The following is a 26,470-nucleotide window of genomic DNA, read 5'->3' on the forward strand; positions in this document are numbered from 1 at the left end:
TTGTTTGAAAAAACTTAGTGCTTTTTCATACTTTGACCAATGATTAGTCGTGTGTGAAGACTTCGAAACGTCAATATTTCATATAGAACTTGATATTTTTTCTGCGTACAATAATGTAGGCTCAATACATCAAGGATACGTAGACGTTCGGATAATCATTTTAGCGGTTGAAAAGGTACCCGAAGTAAGTTTTGTTTGAAAAAACTTAGTGTTTGACTGTAAGGTTATTTTAGTCAACTTTATATGTCGAGAAAATTAGTCAGCTTTATTTTCAAAAATTGAAACCGCAGAAGTGAAATTGACATTCACAGCTACATTATCCTGGGATTTTTACGTTGAAATATATTGCGTATCATCATCTTATAAGTAAATAAAACTGAAAATTTCAGGACAATTTGGGAGAAAATTGAAATTGAATGGAATAAAAGGTGTTTTTTCAAAAATCGGCTCGGCCAAACCGCCTATGGCCGTTTGTCTGCGTAAATCTCGAAAAAATACGCAAGTTCAAAAAAAAAACGCATAAAAAGGACGTCCGAGCGCAAAGTTATGACCATCTAAAGTTTGACCACTTTACAACTAGTTTTTCTCCCTATATTTTTTAGAATTATATTTATATTCAAAATAATGTTTTGTCGTGATTAAAAAATAACACGCTTAAATCAAAACCTTAAAAAACAAAACACTTAAACCTTAAACAAAACTTACTTCGGGTACCTTTTCAACCGCTAAAATGATTATCCGAACGTCTACGTATCCTTGATGTATTGAGCCTACATTATTGTACGCAGAAAAAATATCAAGTTCTATATAAAATATTGACGTTTCGGAGTCTTCACACACGACAAATCATTGGTCAAAGTATGAAAAAACACTAAGTTTTTTCAAACAAAACTTACTTCGGGCACCTTTTCAACCCCTAAAATGACGATCCGAACGTCTACATATCCTTGATGTATTGAGCCTACATTATTGTACGCAGAAAAAAATATCATGTTCTATATAAAATATTGACGTTTCGGAGTCTTCACGCACGATTAATTATTGATCAAAGTATGAAAAAACACACTAAGTGTTACAAAAAAAAAAAAGTTTACTAAATTTTTAGTGCTCGAAAAAAAAAAAAAAAAAAAAAAAAACGTTATTGGTAAAACGTGGACTGGTCCACGTTTTACTAAATATATTTGTAAAACGTGGATTGGTCCACGTTTTACAAACATATTTAGTAAAACGTGGATCAGTCCACGTTTTACAAATATATTTAGTAAAACGTGGACTGATCCACGTTATGCGTTCATTTTTTTTTTTTTTTAATTTTTCGTGAAAAACTTTGGGGTATAACGTGGATCAGCCCACGATATACCCCTTTTGGTATATAAATTTTTGGACATCCCCTTTTGGTAAAAACCGTGTATTTTTATACCCTTTAGGCTCCGGACTCCTCAATGTGATATGAAAGAATAGCAAAATCTGTTAGTACATACTTTGCAGAGGATGAAAGCTGAAAATGAAGTAGCAACCTGCATTATATAATTATATTCAACCACCATAGTTTTCAAGTTGTCGCAGTAATTAGTAAGCGACATATAATTTCTTGAACTGCTAACCTATCAAATGCACACGATTTAAACTCATCTCTCAAGGTGCACCATTCTTTATCTTATTAAACGGCAAACTTAAATTCTTATTAAGAACTGACATCTAATTATTTACTTATTTGATTTCGACCCATAACAAGAAGGAACGACTCACTTCCGATTGTTTAATAAATATACTAGTTGAATTAAAATGACTTTTCGAATAAACATAAAATGTATTATACGTTCAGAAAGAGAGTCATTATTAATTTTGAGCACTTAGATATAATGAGTTCAATAATAAGAAACTAAAGATTAAACCGTTAAATTTAGTTCATATCTTCGTAATAGCGCACTCATCTTCCCCAAATCAGGAGATTCACCCCTGCTTTGAACCCTTTTAAGTTTTTGATCCAGGAACTCTTGTACCATATTCCAAAGTCAATAAGTTTTATAAATTTCTTATCGCAGTTTGTCTTGGACCAGATCTAAAACTATGTTCAAACTGTTTGTGACGTCATAAATCCTAGTACTACTCATCGTATTCATATAGAGAGCGTACATGACGGGACCCCGCGTGTAACTCAGATATAAAAGCTCAACTCTTGAGTGGGACCATGGAAAGATAATCCAACTGCCCAATTGATTTAGGAAAGAATGTGAAGATTGTAATAAAGACTCCATAAAGACTCCTCTCTTTCTTTTTTACTTAAGCTTGGATTTTGGTGCCTCACTCCTTCCAAATAAACTCTTTTTGCTGTCCCTCTTTAATGATATATTCATCATCATCTTCTTCATACATCTTTAGAGAAACCCCTCTTAATTCTTCAGCCATGGTTGTAACACAGGTAAAGTACATATATATTGCACCGGTCTTGTTCATTGCATATAGTCTTCTGAATGAATTTTGTTTGTTTTAGAAATTAGTATTCAAAGTCTAAAGTTATTTCTAGTATTTCGTTGGTGTATAATCTTGAAAACTCTTGGTTTGCTGATTCAGAACATACCTCTAGAATATGTTACTAATGTTTTGGTTTCCTTATGGAAGTTGTGAGGTGGGGGTTTTGGGGTAGTGGGATGTCCTGTCTCCATTTGTTTATGACTTTTTTGCAGTGACAAATTTGATTGAGCCATTCTTGATGAACGGCATTCAAGACTTATTAACTGTTCTTCTATGATAGATCACCAATCTTGAGCAGAGGCGAATTCAAAATTAGATTCAGTGGACTCATAATAAGTTTTCCTCTTATTACATGTATACATTTCAAGTCTTTTTCGTTTAATATATATATATATATATTGTACCTTTCCTAAATCCGCCTATGATCTTGAGTAAACAAAGGAGCGGAGATATCGATTTCTTGTTTGCAGGGAGAGGTGGATCAGGCCTAAAAAATTTGTGCTTTCCCATTTTTTGCTATTATGAAGTAATATGTATATTCCCGAGTTCCTGAAATAGACTTGAATAAAGCAAAATGGATAGAGGATTATTTAGCTGACCCCAACTAATTTGAGAGTGAGACGCAGGTAATTGATTAATATGGTGTTTTCAGGAGCATGAGGTACCTAGTGGATGGCCACTTGGGCTCGAAAACATGAACATAAGGCTAAGAGTGTCAGAGAGTTCTCAGGTTGTAACAGCTGCAGCAGGAGAAGCTGCATACCGTTTATATGTATCTTCGCCAAGTTTCTCATCTTTTTCATCCTCCAATCTTGACACTGAGGTAATTTTGCTTTAATAATTTCATAGAAGTTTAACTATGTATACAGTTCGATTCGAAGACAGTGAATGCACCACATGCATCAACAGATATTAATGTTACTTTCTGGGATTTTTTCAGTCTACAATGTCTTTCTTCCAAGATCAAAGTGTATCTCTAGGCCGACTTATCGGTATCAAAACAGCAAACAGAGGAAAATTGGAAATTTCAAACAGAGTTAATTGTAAGAAAAATGAGAATGTTTCTGCTAGAAGATCAAAGTCAGAGGATTACACGGGACAGGAAGGGGAAAATATGTCACCGAAACTTTGTGTTCCATTGCTACATAATGTGTTAGAGAAGATGAGTCGTAGTAAGAGTAACTCACACTCACCTAAAAATTGAGTTTTCCACAAATGTTTTAAGGCAAGTCACTAAATTGATTGAGACACTAGTGATGTTGCTGTGTCAATTCTGTTTTTCTTTTGTTTTCTTCTTTGTATTTTGCTAATAAAATTGTACTCGGTGAATAAAATAACACACAATTGTTCCCATTTTGTATTTGGTTTAAACTCCCATGCAATTGTAAACAACAGGTTCCTGTGGTTACTTCCAATGGCCTAAGGATCAAGTACTACCTGCTTCTAAACCTACCGACATTTTGATCAATAAGTATTGATGCTCAATGCCAAAAAAGTCTAACCAGTTTTATGAACCAACTCAGGACCATTGATAAACTAAATAGTGACATTTTTACCAACCGATTAACGACTTGTAATTTGACTTACACTAATGACAAAAAACAAGAAAGAGACAGGAACCGGGATTGTAATTAAAAAAAAAAAAAATCATCTGCCAGGAATGTAATATAATGAGCAAATTATTATTAAAGTAAAAAAGTTGAAACGCGCCAGGTAGGGGTCGAACTTCTAAACCTACCGACATTTTGATCAATAAGTATTGATGCTCAATGCCAAAAAAGTCTAACCAGTTTTATGAACCAAATCAGGACCATTGATAAACTAAATAGTGACATTTTTACCAACCGATTAACGACTTGTAATTTGACTTACACTAATGACAAAAAACAAGAAAGAGACAGGAACCGGGATTGTAATTAAAAAAAAAAAAAAAAAATCATCTGCCAGGAATGTAATATAATGAGCAAATTATATTAAAGTAAAAAAGTTGAAACGCGCCAGGTAGGGGTCGAACCTACGACCTTCCGCTTAGGAAACGGACGCTCTATCCACTGAGCTACAGGCGCTTCTTTGTTGAGTTACCCGTCCGTTGATATATTAGTGAGTTGTAGTAGGAATTTCCCCCTCATACTTTGAAATTACACTCGAGCGGAGCCAGAAAATCACATTGTATAGGTAAGGTCAATTACTTTATGTACATATAGTGAATTCGAACCTCCTTGTTGAAAAGTTTGTCTTCACTGACTGAATGCACTGTTAGCAATCTCTCTAGTAATAATGCATGTAGATTAGCGCTCTTATGGCTAAAGTTCAACCCAAAATATACATATTGCAATCTTCCTAAGTTATTCAAGCTTGGAAAATTATCCAATACCTTTTATGAAAAGTTCTTTCTCCAATGAAAAACACTTTTGGTGTAATAGCATAACATTGCCAAATAGTCTATCACTTTCCATGTATGATAAGAATACTGAATTTTGGTTTTAAAGTCATTGCTCTTCTAAACTGTAAGGAGAGCCAAAAATAAGGTAAGACTCTCCGAGTAAATAAAAGGAGAGGGAGCAAACATACCAAATAACATATATACTCATGAAATTTGCTATATTAAGTATGAGAGGGACGTTCCAATTATATAAAGTAGGTCTAAGAAGGATATTCTTATCTTTTCTCGTGATTTGAAAAAGTGTTAGTACGTAGAGATTAAAAGCTTTTTATCCATATTTAACAATCCCTTCACTCACTCATACTTTTTAATGATATATAATGCAATTAATATAAATGAATTCTTTTAGTATTTTATTATTTAGGATTGAAACAAAATCGTAATTAAATTGATATTATGTTTACAAAACGAAGATAAAAAGAAGTAGACTCTAGTTAAATCTCATAATAGTTATGTTTCTCAAAAACCAAATTGTGACCTCTAGTGCCATTTACTCTTTCTTTTGTGGTCTTTTCATCCATTAGAACAAAAAGAGAGGGTGAAAGGCCCCGAAAAATCTGAGAACCTAAAACCCAAACAAAGCCCTTTGGCCGGTGTAGAAACTCATCTCTCTCCCGATCCAAAAATATGGCCAGTTTCGCCGCCAGGTCAGTCCTCCGCTCCGCTAGAACTGCCGCCACGAGAGTTGCCGCCGGTGCTAAGACCAAGGCGTCTCCTTCTCCCTTTCGCATCCCCACTCAAAAACCCCTCACTGCTCGCATTTTCAGGTCACGCACTCAACACATATGTTTTATACTCCCTCCGTCCCAATTTATATGACATTTTCCGCTTTTCTAGATTCAAACTATGTTAACTTTAACCAATAATATAAAATGTATTTGTTCATCATAATGACATGAGAAAATATTGCTATCTTGTTCTACTTTTCGTTTAGTTTAGTTTTTGAATATCTGAAATTTTAATTTTAAAATATTGAGAGGTCTGAGTGGCGGAGCCAGGATTTGAAGATTGTGGGTTTGGGATTCTAATTCTTTTGAGTTACTCGGTTCTAAAGTAACAATTTATACACTGGCAATGAATATTTAAAGACAAATACAGAGTTTGAACTAAATTTACTGAGTTTGGCCGAACCCGCAAGTTCTATGCTAGCTCCGCCCCTACACGCTACCTCCCGAGACCCCACTTGTGGGATTACACTGGGTTTGTTGTTGTTGTTGTTGTTGTTGAGTTGATCTACTCCAACTAGCTTTGAAAATTAGTCAACTTGACTCTTGATAAGCGAAAAGTGTCGCATAAATTAGGATAGGGATAGACAGAGTATAATTTTTATAGTTCATGATTGATTGAGTATTTATTGCTAAATGTTGTTATATCATATTGAAGTTTTTGAATTTGGTAATATATATTTTAGGTCGCCTGTGGAAATGAGTTGTGCGGTGGAAAGTATGCTTCCTTATCACACTGCTACTGCTTCTGCTTTGCTGACTTCAATGCTCTCTGCTACTCCGAGGAGTTATGGTTGGACTCTTGAAGGTATTAGTTCATTCTACACTTCTTATATTGATCTATGCTTCGTTATATTAAATGTTGTCTGTGAATGTGTAGTTATATGGCCTTAAATTGTGTTTGCTTAGGTTTCAACTATGTATAGATTTTGACTGTTTTGATTTGCCGCTAAGCTAAAATTTGTAGCTTTTCATGTTCTCTCTTTATCTGTTTTATCCTTTGATTCGAGCGCTAGACAATATATAAAAGAGTTCTTTGCATGACGTTGCGCTTAGCAATAGTGAAATGTGCATTTTTGTTGTAGCTTCGAACTTCAAAAGAAGTTTTTTGATCCTTCAGGTCCCTCCCTTCAGTGCGAGAGAATAAGTGGTGAAGAACGAAAACTACGTGTAATGAGCAATAGATTAAATTGAATTATTTTGTTAATACCAAACTCTATAGGAATGTTCATTTTACCTTCTTCTTCGAAACATCAAAGGACTCTATTCATCGCGAAAATTCGATTTTTTTAAAACTTGTTAACTTCAATTCTTATGCATCAGCCATAGTTTTAACTATATGTTACTTCCTTTTTCCCCCAGTAAAGGTAAACAATGCATATTCTTTGATCTTGTAGGGCAAAAGAGGACTAGATGAAGATCATGAAATGAAGTTCAAGTTATACGAATATCTTCTTATGCTGGAGTTTTAAGTAACTAGTAGCAGTTTTTTCTTTTTCCTTCTTTTTTTTTTTGTTTTTTTTGTTTTTTCACTTAGGTTTGATAAGGAACCTCCCATCTGAGATTTTAAAAAATTAAGCTTGTATTTGCTGAAAACTTTTGAATTTTCCAAGTAAAATATGTTAGTATCTGCAGAAAAAGGATCATTATGGGTTTACGCGATCATTCTTTTTCTCTCTCCAGTGTTGAAGAACCACTTAATCATTACTCTCCTTCCAAGTATCTAGACAAAGTTGTTGTTTGATAATAAGTTGATGTGAGGATGCAGCTATTCATATCATAAATATTGCTGACGCTGTTCATTGTTGTACTGTGACTTAATGAAAATTGAAGTGACCTCTATATATGCTAGAGTTGCAATATCTGATACTGTAGTGTTATTGGCCTTTTGACTTCTTTTTGGCCCTTCAAATCTTTGAAGAAATTTCGGCAGTATCTAACTCCCAACTGAAGCTCCTTTAGTCTTTATGACTTCAGCTTGCATTCCTAAAAAAAAAAGATATGAATGTACTTACTTTGACATAGTGTTAGGACTTGAAATGTGCATTTATATGATTCGTGTTGTCTGATTGTAGATTGATATCGAAATACCTATTTCTTGCAGATTTGTGAATCATGCAGCCGGTATTGATTGTTGATGAGTTAATTTCATATTAAGCTTCAAGAAAACTGAATCAGATAGTTTGTGGGACCAAAAGTTGCTTAGATACGAATTTTGAATTTTCAATTGTAGTTGTTAAGTTGTCAGCATCATTCTAATACTTGGTATTTAATCAGATTGCAATGATGATGTATGATGAATGTCAGAGAGTTCAAGCGAAGTTTTATATCCATGCAGTCTAAGTGAATGATAAGTAGAATACTGAATGAGAACTTGGGACTTTTTCCTTTCTGTGAATTCTGGCTTCTGTTGGACTGTATTATCATTTGGTATCTAGCCATTGGAGTCCTATGGAAGCTCATTGTGATTAGATACTGAGGGACGGTTAAAGCTTTAATTTGTCTCAAAAATGCTTTTATACAAGCCTTAATAATTTTATCTTTTGTGGTGTTAGATAAGATATTATATTGACCATATTTTAGTTTCTTGGGAGTATTGTTTGAACTTTGAAGCATCTAATGTTATCTATGCTGCAAGTTGCTGGTCTTGCCTGATTATAGATTGATGTGAAGATACTATCATTTGATTGTTGATGAGTTAATGCCTTAAATAAACCTCCAGGCTGAATTGGATAGGCTGATTCTTGCTTAGCTTACAATTTGTTCCTCTCTCAGTTTACTGTTAGTTTAATCATGCTTAGGGTCATTCTAATACTTGGTATTTAATCAGATTGCAATGATGATCTATGATGAATTTCGGAGGGTTCAAGCGAAGTTTAATGTCCATGCACTCTGAGAATGTCTGAAAATAGAGTACTGTATGAGCTCTGACGAAGAAATATATATTTTCTTCTGTGACTGTCATTTGATTTTGACTCTAATCTTCCCATTTTATCTGTTCCAGTAAATTGTGGCTTCTTTGGGAGTTTTTATTTGGTTGTATTTACTTGTTCAACTCCTTTCGAAGCTTCTAGTGCTTGTGACTATACGAGAAAAATTGGTAAACTAGAAGAACTCAAGGTTTCAGATTTATAATATCGTACCAGTTTAAATAATATAAATTTAATCTTTGACTAGCTATATATTGCCAACTCTGTGGAAAGTTCTAAGTTTTGTCCGAGGAGTTATACGCATCCCTGGACGCATGCAAAATCTGAAGAATGTAATATGTGGGTTCTTGGACTGAGCTAATTTTGAAGTTGGGTGGTATTCCCTAATGTGCATCTGCCTGAAATATAAAATTTGATGAATATCTAATGTTCCAGACAACTAAAGGAACTAATTGGTACTAAATCTTATTTGAAAGTAAATCATTAGAGAAAGCTCTAGTGCATGGTTTACTTCAATTGCCAAATCAAGAAACTTATGTCTAGAATGTGGCTGCACAGTATTTTTAGGTTAAATTCCAAGAGTTGTTAAAATTATGGTCGTTTGATTTTGGCTTTCCTTTGGTTAGGGTTGTGATTACCGGTTTGACTTCCTTTCAGCTTGGAGATCTTGGGTCTTCCCTATTTATGCTATGAATTGCCCTTAAGGCTCCTTTGATGCCCCCACCCGTTCTAAACCGATTTGCGATTGTTGTTTTATGGATAACTTACTTGGTTATTTCTGCTGCCTTCCTTAAGTGTTATCTTTCTTCTTGCATTGTAGATGGATGATTGTTAAAATGTTTTGGGATGCGGTGCATGTCTTCGTAGTCCAATGGATCTAGATGAACAATGTAACACTAGAGCTCGAGTCATCTTTTGATGTATTTTGGAGTGAAATGATGATCTTTGTTTCCCTTGGCACACAGTAGGATTTCATTACCAAAAAGAGATGCATATAATTCTTTCTATATAAAATGGATGTCTGCTAATTTAATTAAGTCTGATAAGAGTATCAGAGCTGTGTGGAATATTTAGCTATTCAAGCATCTGCAGTGATGCTTAATGAAGTTTCTTATTTTTCCCATTTAAAGAGGTTTTCATGTTCCGATCTCCTTTGCTGATGAATCTTGATCTTTTCTTTGGGATGTCAATACCTAATCTTCCATTTGGTGGCTTTCACCAGTAAAGTAAGGGTCTAGAAAAAGGAGAAACATTTTACCCAGCTTGGGTTCGAACATACGGGGTCTAGAAAAGTTAACCAAGAGTGCTTACGTAGAGACTAGAGTGAGTTGGATAATAAGGGCAAAACAATCTGCTCTCTCCTCTGGCATTTGAAGTATGCGAAATTTAGTTATCAGGTTGTTCTAGTGTAGTATGGTTAATGTGGATGGGAAAATAGAATGTAAACATTATACATTGCACGGATTTGTTTATTGGTACATTATGGATACGGTGGTGCAAGTATCCGATACGGTACGACAAGCTGTTTTGCTATTTTTTTGGTGTAGTTTGGAGAATCCGTATGAAATATTTGTTTCTTTATCACACTCGTTCGACACAGGTACATTAAGGCAAGTGAAGGATCCACGTAAATATGCGTCGTATTACTAATTTCTTTAAACGTGTATCAAAATATTGTATACAGAACTCCCTCCCTCATGCCACTTGTAGAAATTTGTAGGTGTGCACACACTGCATGATGCTGTAGTCTATACTGACATAAGATCAGCCGATTTTTTAAAATGGCGAAGAGCTTTAAATAACTCCATGTTATCTAAATAAAGTTAAATAACTTTGTTAAATAAAGTTGTGGCTGATTCACAATAAAATCTGTTTTTTGTCATAGAACGCTTTAATAGTAATTATTTTCCTGCTGGCTATAGCTGATTAAGTTGAAATAACCAAACAAGGCTAATCTTTATAAAAGAAATACAGTATGATATTCTACGTCCAAAAAAATAAAATACAGTCAATTAATTTCAGAAAGTACAATATCCATCAATCAGTGCAAGCTTTCTTCAAACTGTGACCCACTGGAATGGCGTATTGTTTGGGTCATCGAGTCAATTAAACAAGCAAGCAGATAGGAATATTTCGAGAGTACTTATCAGTGTGCTTAATGGAAAAAATTTCGCACGCGGTACTTAACCCATGAATGCAAAACATATGCCTTTTAAGTGATGTGTGTCAGTTCATGACAGTTTGTGATTGTTCGGTTTAGAGCCTGTTTGGATGGCCTTAGGACAGCTTATAAGCTAAAAAAAATAAGTTGGGATAGTCTAACTTATTTTTTTTGGCTTATAAGTTGTTTTCAGCTTATAAGCTGCTTTAGATAAGCTAAGTTAAATGAGCCCAATTATTTTTTTGAGCTTATTTTAAGTACAAAATGACTTTAAGCTGGCCAACCAAACACTCAAAAAAGCTGAAAACAGCTTATAAGCAACTTATAAGCCAATCCAAACGGGCTCTTAATGCCTACGTATCATGCAACTGAGAATTTTTTGTGCCTCTAAACACTGGGAGCCTGGGAGGGAAGTTTGTCTGGAACGGTCTCCTCAATAATTGTCTGGATCAGCCCTCACGTAGGATGCGAGGCAGCCATTTTAAAAACCATTACAAAAAAAAAAGATACTCCATATATTACATGGTTGGTGATAAAGAGATCGTCTCACACATGAAGTGCATCAGAAGAAAGGAATGCTACTGCTGTTAAGATGTTTTCTGTGTAATTTGTTCCTACAATTGTAGCTTCACTGCTCAACTATGGACTCTCTTCTTCAACCTCACTAGCACTACTTGGATCATGCTTGAACACACAGCAGATATGCTAAGTTGCTGGATGAGAAGGGGATGAAGCAAAAGCCAGACGTGAGAGTGGAGGATTATACCATCTTGCATGTCGAGGGAGTGAAATGATAGATGCTTTGAAGATAAATTCAATTCCATCCGGAAAGTTGAATGGAATTGTATTCTTTTCTTGGTGTAAACAACAATGCATAGAGGATGTAGATCAAATTGTAAATTTATTAGGATCCTCTGTAACTAGGTAGCCAGCATATCCTTAATGCTGAGGAATACAACCTTATCAGTTTCAAACAACAAATTATCACCATAACGAAATCGGGTAGTTGTTTAAGAAGTGAAGAGTACTCAACTATGAAATCTTAATGAAGTTTTGGGTTTCTGAGATTGGTGTATTATGATTCATGAAGGATGCAAATAAATGGTTCTGAGGTGAAACCCATTACGATTGCTAGGAGAGCATAATCTGAATCAAGAAATGCACTGAAAGCAAGATATATTTTAATACTAATAACAAGTAACCCCCACCTTAACACTCTCTTAATAAGGTGAATCCTTTTTACAATGAACTGACATTAGATTGGACCTACCACATGTTAAGCATCTTCAACGCAACAACTAATTTATTGAGTGAGATTTGTATACCAAAAACAGATACCCACAAAAGCAAATTTATCCAATAGCACCCCCTTAGTTATGTAAACCCACTTCTATTCTTCGACATTCACCAACTCGTACTCAACCATGGATAAATTGTTTTCTTCATTGACCACGAAAGTTGCAGGCTCAGCGGCCTCAATACGGCCCCATTTGTCAACCGCAAGCCTCATAGAGCCCTTAAACATGTCAATCTTTGCATTCCGAAGTATGATTGTGGCATCTGGCTTCATCAGATCAACTGCAAAGAAGTCAAGATGTTACCACATCAAAGAAGTCTCATTCTGAACTGAGCAAAAAACAAGATTAAGGAAACCTAAAACTCCAAAAATATTTGGGTACATCGACAACACATGAAGTGGGTGGAGGAATGCTTGTCAATGCTATGACAACAAATTTTCTTCTTCGTTTTTCTTTTTTCCTTTTTGGCACTTTGGGAGGGAAAATCTGATCATGAGTATTATTCAATTGTAAAGAAACAAAAACAATACAAGGAAAAGAGAAAGACTGAAGGAAAAACACCATTAATCCACAAAACCAGTTAGTGATAAAAAAATGATTCTGTACTAAATATCAGGTTAATCTGATTCAACAAAATCACATCATAAAATTAAATGGCAGAAGACATATTTACATGATGCATAATTCCAGTCCACTACCTTAACGAGCTTAAGAATCAACCAATATTCATACTAACACTGCCCGCAGCTTCATGCTTATATATCTCTTGGACTACTATATAGAACAGACACAGCCATGAATACTTTTCTAAGTTATTTTAACTTCACTCTAACAATCAACAGGATAACTAATACTTCAACTTGAATGAGGAATTGGAAATGCTTTTATGCATGGGAGAAGAAATCATCTAATTTCCAGATACGTATCTAACTTCTTCCCCATTTCTCGCTCTCCACGCAAACCCTTGAATATTGGCTTCCTTGGATCTCTCTGACTACTCCATGCTCTCAAAAATCAATTCCTAACCTCCACAGTCAACCCTCTCTACTTCTTTCAGACCCAGTAGCACCATAAACCACAATAAAGCAGCTGCCAAGGCATAACGCAGCCAAAGCATACAAACCACTAAAAGAACAAAATGTTCTTGCACACACGGTGTTGCATCCTTTCTAGATACAAAAGATGAATGCATTTGACCATGTGGAAAAGGACACTGGACCGACAAGGCTAAGGTTCATTAGCAAGTGGGGGTAGTAGGAAGGAGGGTTAAAGGAGTTTCCTTTTGGAAACTAGTGAGAAATGAAAAGTATATCCAGACAGCTAGAAATTTTTTTTTTTTTTTTTTTTTTGTGGAAAAATAAAGTAACAAGAAAAATAGAAATGAGAGTTTTTAACCGAAATGCCTTCAAATCACACACTGTGTTATAATTCCACAACTAAGAAGTGGTTCTACAAGGTGGGAAAATGATTGTGCCAGACACATACTCATATAAGAAAGCCATACAGATCATGCTCCACTCCTTCAACAAAATGTTAACTCCCATTTTTTTTTTTTTTGGTAAAGTAACAAAATGTTAACTCCCATTTGTTTCATATGGTAAAATTCACCACCCAAACCACCTACCCACAAGTCCAAACATAACAATTTAGCATTTCCCACTTTGCTCCCTGGTGACTCGAAACCACAATCTTATAGTTGGAGGTGGGAGGCCTTTACCACTATTTTATCCCTCTCTCCTCTAAATGCCAATACAGCCCGTGTCAGTAAACTAAGCAACACAAACTCTTTTTAATAAGTAAAATGATCAGGTCAAAAAAACTGACACATGAAAATGAAGGTTCACATAGGTACAATGATTCAAGTAGATAAACTAACCCATCCAAAATCCAGATTCAAATAAACCAACATTCAAAAACACACTTCTAGATCCCCTAGAACATACAAACAACAACAACATACCAAGTGTAATCCCACAAGTGAGGCCTGGGGAGGGTAGTATGTACGCAGACCTTAACTCTACCTTTTTGGGGATAGAGAGGCTGTTTCCGATAAACCCTCACCTAAAACATATATACATTAATAACTCCATTTCAAAACATCACTCTTATTCTCAAATCACAAACCATTCTCCTCCAATCTCACTATCGATCACAAAAACCATAATCTACAGATCACAAAAATGTCCAAAAAGGCCCAATTTTTAGACCAAAAAAAAAAAAATAATAGCAAACAAAAGTTGATAACATAAATCCATATAAAAGGGGGAATAAAGAACCTTGATCGTTACGAGCAGTGAGAAGGATAGATCCAGTTTCATCACCAACAAGACATTCGGCGATGCGAGTGTTCTGTTGTGGCCGTGATGGAACACGTAACGATGATGGATTCCTAGGTTTCTTACTAAGAACCGTGTTGGCATTCACAATCTTAACAGTAAGATTATGACCGCTTGTTCCCGGTTTCAACTGATCCACTTTGGTGAATACTGGTTTTCTCATAGCTGGTTTCGCACCTGTGTTTGGTCCACCGGTGTTAGCCTGTTGTCGGTTTCCAGATCTGGTTGCCATTTTTTGGATGAGCGAAATTGTTTGATTTGTTCGGTGTTCTAACCCTAACCCTAACTGTTGATTTTAGGAATTTGAGGAAATGGAGTGTTACGTTTTGAACGGGATGGCTGAGTGGTTTCCCGTATCTGGCGTTGAAGTTAGGAAAACAAAACGATGTCGTTTCGGTCTGCCTAGAAGGCAATTGTCCCTTTTTGGTGTTTTTCTTTTTTGTCCTTCTAAAGATGCACTTTCGGTTTTGATTGCAATTTTAATATTTTAATATGTTTCACCACTTAACCATTCATTTATGATACTTTTTAATAGGGTATATTTGCACCTTTAGGGGACGTTTGGTTGGAAACAAGTTATCACATAATTTATTCTGAATTAGTTATTCAATTCTCTCATAGGAATAAAATAAAATTATAATTTCAGCTAATTCAAAAGGGCTCTTATTCTAGTACTTTTCATGCTTAAAAATAAGTATTTTTAAGCATTTTTTATCTTTGTCAAACACCCTCATAACTTTTAGATTTTTCGATTGACCTTAGTGAATTTTTTAATAACAAGATAGTTTTTTTTTATTAATTGGATATTTCATATATATATATATAGCTAATAATTACATACTAGATGGGCCTGTAGTGCCCGTTGAAAGTCTTGGGTGTAACAAGATAAACATTATTCTGTTCGTTTCAGTATATTCTATTTGATGTTTTTTACTTACAAGATAAAATATTTGGTTTGATGTTATTTTTTAAAAAATATTTAAAAATGATAATTATTAAAAATAACTTAACTTAAACTTTTTATTTTATATATACTGATAATATTTTATCGTTGTACAAACTATTATGATAAATTAAAATATAAAAAGAAGTAAATTGAAATGGAAACGCCAGATAATGTACATTGGGTAAACGGTGTCATCCTCGTAAGCTGCAAGTAGATATGAAAAATCCAACATAATTTTAGCTACGTAAGTCTCCAGTCACCACTCACTTCTCTTACACACACAAATATTTACTCTTCCCCATCCCATCCTTAACCATAACGACTCCCCTCCCTAAGTTACACATTAATAATACAGTAATAATTGTTATATTATTATTAAATTAAAATTTAACTGAGATGAACCAGCAATAGAAAAAAGTCAAAACAGTGCCACTTTTCAACATCCACAGAAAAATAGATTAAACTCCAACAAATATATTTAACAAAAAATCAACATCAATATCAAGGAAAAATAAAAATTTTCCATTTCCCTTAGTTTTTCTTTATTCTTCATTTTCAGCTCAAACCCATCCCATTTCTCTCCTTCTTTTCTCCATGGATTCAGATTTCTGGACCTCTCGTCTTGCAGCTGCTAAACGCCAATTAAATTTACAGCAACACCATTCCTACAATCATCAAACTTCTCAACTGGGTTTGTTTTTATTTTTTCTCTTTTGGATCTTATTGCTTTTTATTGTTGTATTAATTTTATTTGAAAAAGAAATGTTTTTTTTTTTTGCATGATTTTTGGGTTGAAGTAGATAGGCTGAGCATAGATGATTTCGAGGTTGAAGAAGAGGTCCGACCCGATTTTCCATGCCCCTATTGTTATGAGGATTTTGATATTGCTTCTCTTTGTTCCCATCTTGAAGAGGAACATTCTTGTGAATCCAGAGTCACTGTGAGTACTCTCTTTGCAAATCATTAATATATAACTAGATGTACCTGTTTTCTTATGATTATATCATTTTGCTTTTGTTTCTATGTTATTCTAGATTTTTAATCTGGATTCTTTTTTGCGTAAATACAAATTTGAATTTGAGGTCTTCTTTCCATTTCCTTAAAAAAATATTCGCTTTTTTTTATGTTAAAAAGGCATATACAGAGTAAAAATCTATCAAAGTTACAATCTTGGTTGTTTGGTCGCTGATTACTCTTACATAAGGTATAAGAAAGATATCTGAACCATTGATTTGACAGAAGAAAAGTTTTCAGGTTGCCCAAAATCCATACCAGATTAACTTTGCATCAACATAATCTATGCTTAGACTCTGGCCGAAACATGACTGGGCAGGAATTGGTGGTATATTTTTTACTTGGAGCATATGTAACAGAACGTGAGTTAAACCTTCATACCAGCACCAAAGAAACTGCAAGGTCTTACTTTTCTTGTCGATAAATCAAAATTTTCATTAGTAAGCACCAAGTCGGTGTCAAATAATGTAAAAGTTGTATACATGACTCAGCCTAAATCATCCAATGTCATCTACCCAGTTTAACCATCTGTAGGATAAACTAGTGGTTACAGGAAACTACTTAGTCGTTAGTGTTCTCACACTTGTAACAGCTTTGCATACATATCTTTGGTATAGCTTCATTTCTTCTTCAGTAGACACTCAAGACTTTATTTGACACTGCCACACACTTTCTCTATGTTAATGAATCATGTAGAGACCCCCAGGGGTTAGCTCAGTTGGCAAAAATTGAGGGACTTGTGTCTCAGGTCACAAGTTCGAGCCTTGGCCCAAGTGAATTAAGTCCAGTATTTAAGTGGAGAAGGGTAGATGGAGGCTCCCATCATCCCCGAGAAGGCTGCAGTTAGGCCAAAGAGTTGGCTCCAGACAAATTTCTCGGTCATCAAAAAAAGTATATCATGTAGAGATTCTGCTTTTTCTGCATATACATTTATGTTCTTCTTAGCAAAAATAAAGCTTTTGTTTTTGCATCTACTAGACATAAATCCGAATTGATTCTCTGTAATCGTTGTAAATTACAGCTTGTAATGTCTCTAAGTCTACGCATTATCACAGTTTCATTGTACATCCGTCCAGGTCACAAGCATCGCGGGTGCCCCGAGGCATTGCGTGAAAGCCGCCTTAGCAGTTCGTATTACTTTGATCATCTCCTTATTCTCATAATTGGAACAAATTTGTTGTATCTCACTTCGCTAGGCATCTTTCAACTCCTTAATATAACATCAAAAATCTTAATAAGGCATAATACTCCAACCTCTCTAAGGCACTTCGGCTAATTTGAAATACACGTAGGTGATGTCAGCCATGTAAATTGAGCTAAGTCAGGATTTGATGTCAAATCTTTTCAATTATTATATAGATATCGTGGTCCGCATGCTTTTCTAACCTTCACAATTTTCATAGGATCCTTTCCACTGCTGACGTAATTCAAAAAGTATAGTTAAGGTTTCTGTCTTGCTCAAATATTGGGATGACCAAAGTTATCCTTGTGATTGTAGTTGAACAATTGATCCAAATGCCTCTCGTTCTTTGATTTCATATTGCAGCGTCAAAATTTATTAGTTTGATGTCACTCCCTTATGTGCTCTGTGCTTAAGAAGCATGTTTAGAAGATAAGGAGAAGCTGTCTTTCATTTTGCACAATTTCGGTTCCTTTAATACCTTCTCTCACAAAGTGGAAATGGAGCACAAAAAATGCCCTTTTTTTCCTTTGCTGTGGAACCATATCTGTTTTATCTCTTTCACCTAGTGACAAAATTGGGATTTTCCAATGAGTATTTCATTTCAGCATTAATTTGCTAGGGGGTTCCATTTCAGTCTATTATAATTAAACAGAAAATACTCACAGGGCTAGAAGCCAAGGCATCAGATTACAGGAGTGTTGGCACTTCTTGATATGTGGGTTGTTGCTGAGGATTGGGGTTGGCTATAGGATCCTCTATATTTATTCCACTAATCTTTGGCATGTTTCATTTCAATACTCAATAATTTGTCTTTTAGATGCTTGCTGCCTTTCCAACCTAGCAAAACTTAGCTCTTAATCAAGATTGAGTTGTGCATTTTAGTTAACTGAAGAATTTTCGTAGTTCTTTACAGCTGCTTGAAAGGCTAGATGAATCCTCTATTCATCTGCTCTAGTACCTGAGGAATATGTTGCGTTTACTTTTTTGTTTCTGTTTTTCTAGCCTTTACAAATGAATCTCTCCAGAGGAATGTGATGGATTACAGCATCCATCTAATTGTTCCTCGTATCTTATCTTGTAGAGGGTCTAACTTGCTGGACAAGTATTTACCTATTCTGTCTGCCTTCCATTGCAGATCTGTCCCATTTGTTCTCATAAAGTTTCGAGGGACATGCTAAGTCATATTACAGTGCAACACGGACACTTGCTCAGGATATCCTTTTTTTCAATTAATCATTACTCTGTAAAGATAACTTCTTGTTGTAAGTTGTAACAATATGCTGCAAATTCTTCCACTGTAAAAATCTCCTATACTGGTGAATTCTGGTGAATTTTCTTTAACTCTGAACACGTGCAGCGGCGGCGTAGATTACGTAGAGTTGCAATTCCCAGCAGTCAAGCGCTGTCTCTACTAGGGAGAGATCTTCGTGAAGCTCATTTGCAGGTACTTTTAGGAGGCAGTGGAAGTGGATATCGATCAAGCAGTGCAACATCAACCACTGCAGCCAATGATCCCTTGCTTTCATCTCTAGTTTTGAACTACCCCACATTTGAAGCAGAGGAAATTTCTAAATCTGTTTTATCCACTGTTGAGGACTCTACTACAAAGAATGTGACATCACAACATATGTGGAAGTTAAGGTAGTGATGCTAATTATTTGTCTTTGCAGTGTAAAATCGACCAAATTCTCCCGTTCTCTTTTGGCCTTGTATTTTCAACTACCTGTAATTGAGGTTATCTTGGATATTCCAAGAAGGGTCCTGACCAGGGGCGGAGCCTGGGTGGATGAACCCCCTCTGTCGGAAAATTATACTATTTATATAAGGTCAATTTTTTTAAATTTTATGAATATGTAGGAAATGTTGAATCCCTTTGGCTTGTTGGTGTGTTTATTTTCTTATATTTTAAATCTCTTACTAAAAATCCTGGCTCGGCCACTGCCCCTGACAGTGCAAGCAGTCAGATTACACTTTGCTTTTACTTGTATGCGAGACAAAAGAAATACCTGCCTTTGATGATCCTTGTGGTTGCTGATGCTACATCAAAATTTTAAATTATCTATTCTACAAATCTTTTATCCGTCTGTCTTCATTTTCTTGCAGGTTTGACCCTTCACTAAGTGCCGAAGAGCGAGAAAAGAGGATAAGACAGGCTACTGGAAGAGCTGTTTTTGTCCAAGATCTGTTTGCCTCCTCTTTGTTAGCTGACTAATGAGAGGAGTAAGTATTGCACTACAAGATAATAATTTTAAGTTGACAATCAATAAGGGTGTTTATCGATTCATATTGTTGAACAATCCAATATGCCTGATTTGATGTTTTCTTGATGCAGCATATGGATCCTTCATCATAGTATCCTTCTCAAGTCCTCTCAATCGAAGATCTGGTCCCCCTAAGAATGATTTTTACCTAGTTTTTTTGCTTTAATGATATTTTCATATTGTAATTTGTAAGCTAGGCATTGCAGAAAAGTAGTTTGTCATGACAAGAAGGATTTAATCAAGACAGCAGCACTAGATGTGTTCACTTGTTAGGATACACCAGTGTTGCAACATTTGTTTTATTTATTTTTGCATTATAGTTTTCCTTCTGTCACTATTTTATTTCTTTTGTGATACAAAGGAGAAAAAGAAAGTTTTTATCTTTATACTTGTTGATGTCTGGTTCTTCCTCCGAGTGTTCTGCATTCTTTCACAACTCATAACTTGATCCATAATTATTTTCCAGAACATATGAATTACAAGCAAATCATCCATGTCTATCCTTCACTCACTGTTTTTCTTCCCTTAAGAGACTGTAATTTTTCTGGAGATACATGCTTATTTCAATTGAAGAGCAAAGAGGATAAAGGACTATAAAGCTATAGTCTAGAGCATACATTTCAGAAATTTCATGGACATTATTATCTGTCATGTTGCATATAGGCCTGTTATGTTAGAGGAAATTGCGCAATTGTACGTGCAAGATGTAGCTGTCTGTGACCATTGATATCCAAAAATGTGAGAGGATGGGAAAGTTAATGCCCTACTCTAAAAGATCTTTATTCAGTTTGTCGGAGGCAAAATCTAACATTCCTGAGATTGATCGCGCCCCAACAAAAATATGGTTACAGCAATATTAGACGGAAAGGCTTAAATGAAGCAACATAGACTGATCTTAAATTTGATAATGCTACTAAAACTACTACAAAGTATGTTTTCAGATTCCAATTTAGAAGGTTCCCTATATATACAGAGTCAAGTCATTCTTGATATGGCATTGACTTATTCCATTTGTATCCAGGGATTTTAAGGACGTGTAATGGATCAAATTCAAAGAGAAAAAGACCAAAAAAAGAAAAACACTACAACAACAAATAGCTGATAGCCTTCTCATTTTGAGCTGTCTCTTGGTACCACTACCGGTGCTTCAATAATATATGCCTTTTCTTAAGCAAAAGAAATAATAATGATCATAATAGATACCTTCCAATATTTATCTAATTAAAGTTGACAATAATGATAATAATAATTGGAGGATCTCTCATTAAGACTTAATTAAAAAATCATGACCAGATAAATAAAAGTTTGGTACCTAACAAAAGAAGGCAATACCAAGTTGCAACAGTCCAGCCAGCAATGGGGCGGCCAGCAGTTACGCAGGTCGGTGCTGGACTCTAAATGCTGACTTTTGCAAACAAACATCTAAAAGTTTAAGGGTCGATTGCCGGTGGGATAAGAATAATAATTTTGGAATAAAATAAGAAATTAGTTTACCGTGCATTTAATTATGAGTATTAATTAGTCCTGAAATTATTTTATCCTACCACTACTAAAATGATAAAATTAGCTATCCGTATAGAAGGTGGATAGTTAGCCCCTCAGAGATATCCTTCTATTATCAAACGACCCCTAAAAGCATTATGTGGTTGTTGGATGAGGAAAAAAAACGAAAAAATAATAAAAATCCCTCCCCCGTGACTCAACTTGGTCCCATTTACTCGTTTTACTTCTTTTTTCATTTTATGTCATATTCAGATGTGTGGATGTTATTTTAAAAGATGCTAGCCTTTTTCGCCCCTTTCTTTTAGGTAAAAAAATCTATATAAGTGAGTCCGCAATTAAATAAAAGAGAATAATTAAGGGTTGTGGTGAGATGGATGAGATTCTTCCACTCTTTAGAGATCTCAAGCTTGAATATGCAAAAAGTTAAAGTATTTTTTTTAAGGGTGTATATATTCCACTTTTAAAATGCTAGGGGGTAATAGGACCCTCGCAAACGTTGAGTGTTCAGTTGGGATTTCGGTCAAACGTTGAAGGTGTATTTGGCTATTTTCTCAGTATTTAACTTTTGTCCTTCGCCTAAAACCATAGCGTTCCTGGTTCGAACCCCTGCTCAGTCGAAAATTTAAAAAAAAAACGCTAGGCTGTTGCCTACAAACTCTGCCCCAACGGGCATAGTTCGCCGGTAAATTATGCCTGATGGGGCAGAGTTTGCCTGGAAACTATGCCTTAAGGTAGAGTTTTGCAGGCAAACTATGCCTTAACAAACTCTATCTTAAGGTAGAGTTTTGGTAAGGCGGAATTTTGAAAGCAAAATTCTGTCTTGCGAATCCAAATCTCTATTTGCGAAATTTCTTTTTTTTCTATTGAGTTGGGGTTCGAACCCAGAATCTTAAAGAATTAGGCGAAGGACAAAAATTAAAGACCACCAATGTGAGGGACAAAAATTAAAGACCACCCCAAAAGAAGGACAATCCGCGCAAAAAAATGAAAAACAATCAGTGCGAAAAAATGAAAAAAAAAAAAAAAAAAAAAAAGGGCACGTCAAAGTAAAATATTAAGGAGCCCTAAACCTCCAGTGGGTCAGATAAGCCCCACCCAGCCAGCCAAAAATCTATAATGGATTTGGAATAGCGATTTGTATATCCACGTAATCTCACCAATCATTTCCCCCATCTAATTAATTTATTCCATTAAATAAAAAACAACAACAAATAATGCATCACCCTTGCCCTTGTTCCTTGTTTGGTCCTTTTCTATTTAAAAGCCCCTCTGTTAATTATCGTAAACATTTCTCTTCTCTTTCATCAAATATCTGCAACATAAAATAGTCATAAGTTGCTCTTAATTAGATTGAAGAAAAGCAAAATTAAGGATGTTTGAATTCTTTGTACTAGGGTGTACTGCTGTTGTCATGTTCCTTCATGGAGCCAATTTCTTCTTCCACGCTCTCTCTCAACATATGGTCATTCGTTCTCTCAGGTACACCTTCACTTTTTATCCCGTTCTTTGCGTTTTAATTGAGATCGACGAGTTTAAATGGAACGATATGAATAGTGAGAATTAATTCATATACGTAGCTCATCTTAGTTGATTGGATTGAGACGTACTTGTTGTTTATCTAAAATTTTCTTCTTGGTTTTTATAAAAAATATATCATGTTCAAGCTCCGAAAAGACTAGTTTGATAGAGTTTTCTTTTTACTATTTTGAAGATTTTATTTTATGAACTTTTGTGAGTTACATACTCCCTCCGTCCCAATATATGTGATTTCAAACGGCATCAACAACAACAACATACCCAGTATTAGGGGTGTCAAATGGGCGGGTTGGGCTGAAATTCACCCAATAAAAATGAGCTGAGGTAATAAATGGGTTGGGCTAACATTGGCCCAAAAGTTATTTAGGCTGAATTGGGTTGGGTCATGACCCGCCCAACTTGATCCAGTTTTTTTGAAGGGTCTATTTTCTAGAAAAATATTTTTTTGAAAATATTTTCTAGAAATACATTTTTCGCGAAAAATATTTTCCTGAAAATTATTTTTACGGATTTTTCATGGAAAATATTTTTTAAGAAAACAATTTTCGTGGTAAATATTTTTCGTGAAAAATATTTCCCTTCATATTGAACACACCACAAACTTATAAGATACATGATACTAGAAAAGTGTATATATTAAACAAATAAACTAAATCTCAAGCAATAAACCCAAATTTAAGTAAATTTTAAAAATGGACTAGAATTGGACTAGTATCATTGGGCCAAGTTAGAGATCACTTTAAAATGAGCTATATTAGGTTGGGCTGAAATCAACCCAATATAATATTATCTTGAGCCCAACCATAAAGTTTGGGTGGGTCGTCACCTTTTGGGCCAAATTTAACACCCATACCCAGTATAATTCTACCATATGGGATCTGGAGAGGTTAGAGTGTACGCAGACCTCAGCCCTGTCTTTTGACGGGCAGGGAAGCTGTTTCCGATAGACTCCCAGCTCAAAAAGAGATATAAAAGACATTAGTAATAATAAACAGCGATAATAAGCCAAAATATTGTAGGACGGCATAGTAAAAGAAATAATCAAATAGTGCTAGAGGTAATCACAAGCAATCCAAAGCAGTGTAGAAAGGCATGAACCTTGATTAATATTTTAAGAGCTATTTTTTAGCCAAATTGATATGAGCAAAGTTGCAACTTATAATACTTTTCATATAGTTTCAAATATATAAATTTTAATATTAAAATATTAGGTTAATCTAATCCAATTTAGGGTCAAAGTGAATCTCGAGAGAGAAAAGTATCACATAAGAACAGAGGGAATACTAATCTCAATTTTATGTAAGTTTAGACATTTAAATTTAATATTTCTAAAAAAATTACAGTAGTTACGCACACGAAACTTTAGATGTTCTTTTGGAGTAGAGATGGGGAACGAATTTTTTGTTTTGGGGTTGAAGTCCATTATTCCTATGTTACCCTATTTTTGCTCAATTTAGTGAAAATGTAAATACTATTCAACTTTGAATAATAGTCATCCTCCCCTCTTTATTCTAATTGACTTTTTCAAATTCCTATGTTACCCTTACATTAGCAACTTATCTTTTTTATTTTTTTATTTTACTTCTTTAAAATCATGATTTTTTTATCTCTTAAATATATGTAACACATTTTCAATAAAAAATAAATATTATTGTCGAGACGGAAAAAGAAAAGTGTGAAATACTAGTTGATTATATAACTTCATGCCGTTCGATAATGAAATAAATGAGAAGAATAATTTTTTTTAATTAACAATAATTAAAACTCTGATATTTATTTATACAATTAAAAATAACATGTAATAATAACTTGTGAATATATTTCAATGCAATACAAAATAATTAATAAAAATAGAGGTTTATTCTATAACAAATTTCTAAAAGATTACCTATTTATATTATAAATGAATTTTAAATTATAAGTTAAAATATTCCATAGACAACCAAAACTCGTTTATATATTGGCAATAGAGAATAAGAGAGATACATATACATATATATGTAAAAATAACAGGTAATATGTGAGTGAGTGTGTGTGTGTGTATACATACATATATATACATACTTAATGCATGTAATATTAAAATACCTACCATAAAATGTAACATTAGATTTTGTGATATATTCATAAAAGGATAATTCTAATTAAATATGAATTTAAATAAAAATATATAAATACCTAGGTTAAAAATATAAATTTTATATAATATATAAATGTTATACATAGATGGAGGATTGACAATGTCTAGGGTAAAATAGACATTGCATAGAATAAAGGGGGGAGAATGTCTATTGTTCATAGTTGAGGGGGAATTTTGATTTTTAAAGCAAAGTTGGGGGTGAAAATGTTTATCACCCCTTGCGTATACAATACAAAGTGGCAATTTAAAGAATAAAAGTTAAAATAAGAGGACTCTAGAATTTAATGTTTTCACAATAAATTACATTCTTTTTATGTATTAATTAGCTGAATATTTCCTACCCACTATTTAATTTTAATTTTAATATATGGGTTTAACTTTTCTTGGGTGCAGCTTCTTAGGATTTGTTGGTTGGTAAAGAAATGTCGAGAATGATGATGATGACGATACGCTAAAGGAAGCTTGCACCAACAGCAATGCTTTTTGTAAATATTTGATTTTTCTTTTTCTTTAAGCTTTAAGGTAGATGTTACTTACTCATTATATATTCTTGTGTAGGAAATGAAAGAGAATACCTATGATGCTAAAATATGATCCTGTTAATTATAAGGCCTGAAGTTCGAATCTTGGATATGAAATTGATTTGGTAAGGAGCATATCAAACTCCCCCGTGCAAATCCTAATTTAATTGAGCCTTAATGCTAGTACCGGTCCCTACCGAACGCTAAGTGAAAAACGAAATATTACAAACATAATATGAGAGTCCTTTCTGTCTTGTTAGAAGGTGCCATCTGTGGTAAAACTTGGGGAGCAAACAAGTTAACACCTCAAGTCTTATTCTCATAATTGTCTAAGCCAGCCACTCTCATATTGATACAAATGCTATCAAAAATATCTGTTTTAATCGTTTTATACTAAATCAAATAATTTAATCTAAAGAGCTACAAATGAAAAGAAGCATACATATCGTATAATTAATAATTATTAATACAAACAATAAGTACAATTAAGTTTCTAATCAAAAGTTATAGTGGAAAAAGTTATTTTCATGATAAACTGGAGAAGGAAACTAAATATGGCCACCGGCCATAGCTATACGATCACGATTCACGAATGTGCGTGTGTGGTGCCATTTCCCTTTTTTCTGTGTTGTAGTTAGGCCACAAGTCACTTTCACTTCTTAGCAGATTAATTTGTTTCTCCTAAAAAAAATACATGGGCTTTTTTTTTCCTTAAGTTAATGTGTGATATATCACGAGCTTGCGCAAAATTCTGTACATCACGAGCCTAACTCATACATTCCATATATTAATAACTCACTACTTCACGTCGTATCATTAGCAACTCGTGTTTGAAATGTTGTTTTAATAGGATAAGTGTCACGTCCTTAGTCTTCAACTAAGCGCACGTGCGGCACTTGACAACTCGCTCACGTTCTTGCACAACTTGCTCACGATCTTGCTATGCCAAGTCAGCCTAGATTACTACACTTAAGATCACTAAGGGAATAGTAATTAAG

The 26,470-nt window shown here is 34.5% G+C and overlaps 4 protein-coding genes and 1 non-coding gene across 10 annotated transcripts; 3 read left to right on the top strand and 2 right to left on the bottom strand.

The window, feature by feature from the left end:
- Window positions 1-2,190: 2,190 nt before the first annotated feature.
- Window positions 2,191-3,828, top strand: LOC132623992 (uncharacterized). The gene is made up of 3 exons (XM_060338806.1): window positions 2,191-2,422; window positions 3,128-3,298; window positions 3,416-3,828. Exons 1-3 carry the CDS (start codon window positions 2,345-2,347, stop codon window positions 3,677-3,679), a joined length of 513 nt encoding a protein of 170 aa, XP_060194789.1. The 5' UTR covers window positions 2,191-2,344; the 3' UTR covers window positions 3,680-3,828.
- A 640-nt stretch (window positions 3,829-4,468) lies between these two features.
- TRNAR-CCU (transfer RNA arginine (anticodon CCU)) lies at window positions 4,469-4,541 on the bottom strand. The gene has a single exon. It is a non-coding gene; the product is annotated as a tRNA-Arg (tRNA).
- Window positions 4,542-5,389: 848 nt separating this feature from the next.
- Window positions 5,390-9,631, top strand: LOC132623248 (protein NUCLEAR FUSION DEFECTIVE 6, mitochondrial-like). 5 transcript variants are annotated; one of them, XR_009576178.1, is made up of 4 exons: window positions 5,390-5,685; window positions 6,330-6,451; window positions 7,041-7,115; window positions 7,748-7,914. XR_009576178.1 is itself a non-coding variant. In XM_060337981.1 (3 exons), the coding sequence occupies exons 1-3, from the start codon at window positions 5,546-5,548 to the stop codon at window positions 9,399-9,401; spliced, it is 270 nt and encodes an 89-aa protein (XP_060193964.1). In that variant the 5' UTR covers window positions 5,390-5,545; the 3' UTR covers window positions 9,402-9,631. The 5 variants fall into 5 exon arrangements, 4 of the variants coding, with proteins under 4 accessions (XP_060193964.1, XP_060193962.1, XP_060193961.1 ...); XM_060337981.1 differs by lacking the exons at window positions 7,041-7,115; window positions 7,748-7,914 and adding an exon at window positions 9,394-9,631; XM_060337979.1 differs by lacking the exons at window positions 7,041-7,115; window positions 7,748-7,914 and adding an exon at window positions 7,921-8,309 and having other exon boundaries at window positions 5,391-5,685.
- Window positions 9,632-11,881: 2,250 nt separating this feature from the next.
- LOC132622043 (uncharacterized protein At4g28440-like) lies at window positions 11,882-14,798 on the bottom strand. The gene is made up of 2 exons (XM_060336556.1): window positions 14,309-14,798; window positions 11,882-12,312 (listed from the first exon to the last, which is right to left on the bottom strand). Exons 1-2 carry the CDS (start codon window positions 14,598-14,600, stop codon window positions 12,125-12,127), a joined length of 480 nt encoding a protein of 159 aa, XP_060192539.1. The 5' UTR covers window positions 14,601-14,798; the 3' UTR covers window positions 11,882-12,124.
- Window positions 14,799-15,720: 922 nt separating this feature from the next.
- Window positions 15,721-20,158, top strand: LOC132622307 (protein DEHYDRATION-INDUCED 19 homolog 4-like). 2 transcript variants are annotated; one of them, XM_060336892.1, is made up of 6 exons: window positions 15,721-16,005; window positions 16,112-16,254; window positions 18,647-18,724; window positions 18,863-19,152; window positions 19,615-19,731; window positions 19,844-20,158. In XM_060336892.1, the coding sequence occupies exons 1-5, from the start codon at window positions 15,909-15,911 to the stop codon at window positions 19,721-19,723; spliced, it is 717 nt and encodes a 238-aa protein (XP_060192875.1). In that variant the 5' UTR covers window positions 15,721-15,908; the 3' UTR covers window positions 19,724-19,731; window positions 19,844-20,158. The 2 variants fall into 2 exon arrangements, with proteins under 2 accessions (XP_060192875.1, XP_060192876.1); XM_060336893.1 differs by having other exon boundaries at window positions 15,726-16,005; window positions 16,115-16,254.
- Window positions 20,159-26,470: the final 6,312 nt, after the last annotated feature.

The sequence above is a fragment of the Lycium barbarum genome, chromosome 12, assembly GCF_019175385.1.
Source record: "Lycium barbarum isolate Lr01 chromosome 12, ASM1917538v2, whole genome shotgun sequence".
In the NCBI taxonomy this organism is placed as follows: domain Eukaryota; kingdom Viridiplantae; phylum Streptophyta; class Magnoliopsida; order Solanales; family Solanaceae; genus Lycium; species Lycium barbarum.